This window comes from Mizuhopecten yessoensis, unplaced genomic scaffold (genome assembly GCF_002113885.1).
Source record: "Mizuhopecten yessoensis strain PY_sf001 unplaced genomic scaffold, ASM211388v2 hete_35908540, whole genome shotgun sequence".
NCBI classification, from domain to species: Eukaryota; Metazoa; Mollusca; class Bivalvia; order Pectinida; family Pectinidae; genus Mizuhopecten; species Mizuhopecten yessoensis.
In genome coordinates this window covers 1-1,275 of record NW_018481036.1, presented here as the reverse complement: position 1 = coordinate 1,275, position 1,275 = coordinate 1, and the positions used below count along the sequence as shown (strand labels likewise).

General features: G+C 44.7%; 1 protein-coding gene across 1 annotated transcript; it reads left to right on the top strand.

The window, feature by feature from the left end:
- Positions 1–83: 83 nt before the first annotated feature.
- Positions 84–1,180, top strand: LOC110443977 (integumentary mucin A.1-like; the record flags this gene model as incomplete). Its single annotated transcript, XM_021488430.1, has 1 exon — positions 84–1,180. A coding segment is annotated over one exon (1,097 nt), but the record flags the coding sequence as incomplete, so codon positions are not given.
- Positions 1,181–1,275: the final 95 nt, after the last annotated feature.

Sequence of the window (1,275 nt, the reverse complement as noted above, 5' to 3'; positions counted from 1 at the left end):
ACCAGAGACATCCTCAACAGCCACAACGGAACCAGAAACAACTGCAACACTTGAATCATTTTCAACAGCCACATCTGTTCCAGAAACAACTACAACACCAGAGACGTCCATAGCAGCCACAACTGTTCCAGAAACAACTTCAACCCCCAAAACATCCTCAATAGCGACAGATGTTACAGAAACAACTACAATACAAGAAACAACCACAGCAGCCACAACTGTTCCAGAAACAATTACAACTCTAGTCATATCCATAGCAGCCACAACTGTTCAAGAAAAAAAATTCTCATCCGAAACATCAACAGCAGCCACAACTGTTCAGGAAACAACTACAGCGCACGAAACAACAACAGCCGTCACAAGTGTTCCAGAAACAACTACCTCATCCGACACATCCTCAACAGACACAGCAGCTACAACCTTTCAGGAAACAGCTTCAAGACCAGAAACATCCTCAGCACCCACACCTATTCCAGAAACAACTACAACACTCGAAAGATCTACAGCAGCCACAACTGTTTCAGAAACATCAACAACCCCAGAAACGTCCATAGCAGCCACAACTGTTCCAGAAACAACCTCAACACCAGAAACAACCACAATAGCCACAACTGTTCCAGAGACACCTACCCTATCCGAAACATCCTCAACAGCCACACCTGTTCCAGAAACAACTACAACACCAGTCACATCCATTGCAGCCACAACTGTTCATGAAACAACTACAACACCAGAAACATCATCAGCAGCCACAACTGTTCCAGAAACATCAACAACACGTGAAACATCCTCAGCAGCAACAATTGTTCCAGAAACAACTAGAACTCCTGAAACAACCACAACAGCTACAATTGTTGAGGAAACAACTATAACACCGGAAACATCCCCAACACCGGAAACTTCCTCAATAGCGACTGCAGCAACAACTGTTCATGAAACGCCTTCTTCATCCGAAACATCCTCAACAGCAGCCACAACTGTTCACAAAACAACTACACCACCAGTCACATCCAAAGCAGCCACAAGTGTTGCAGAAAAACCTTCCTCATCCGAAACATCCTCAACAGCTACAACTGTTCCAGAAACAAGAGGAACACCAGAAACATCCACAGCAGCAACAACTGTTCACAAAGCGCCTTCCTCATCCGAAACATCATCAACAGCAGCAACAACTGTTCAGGTAACAACTACTACATCAGAAACATCCTCAGCGGCCACAATTGCTTCAGCAACAACCAGAACTCCAGAAACATTCACAGCAGCAACAACTGTTCA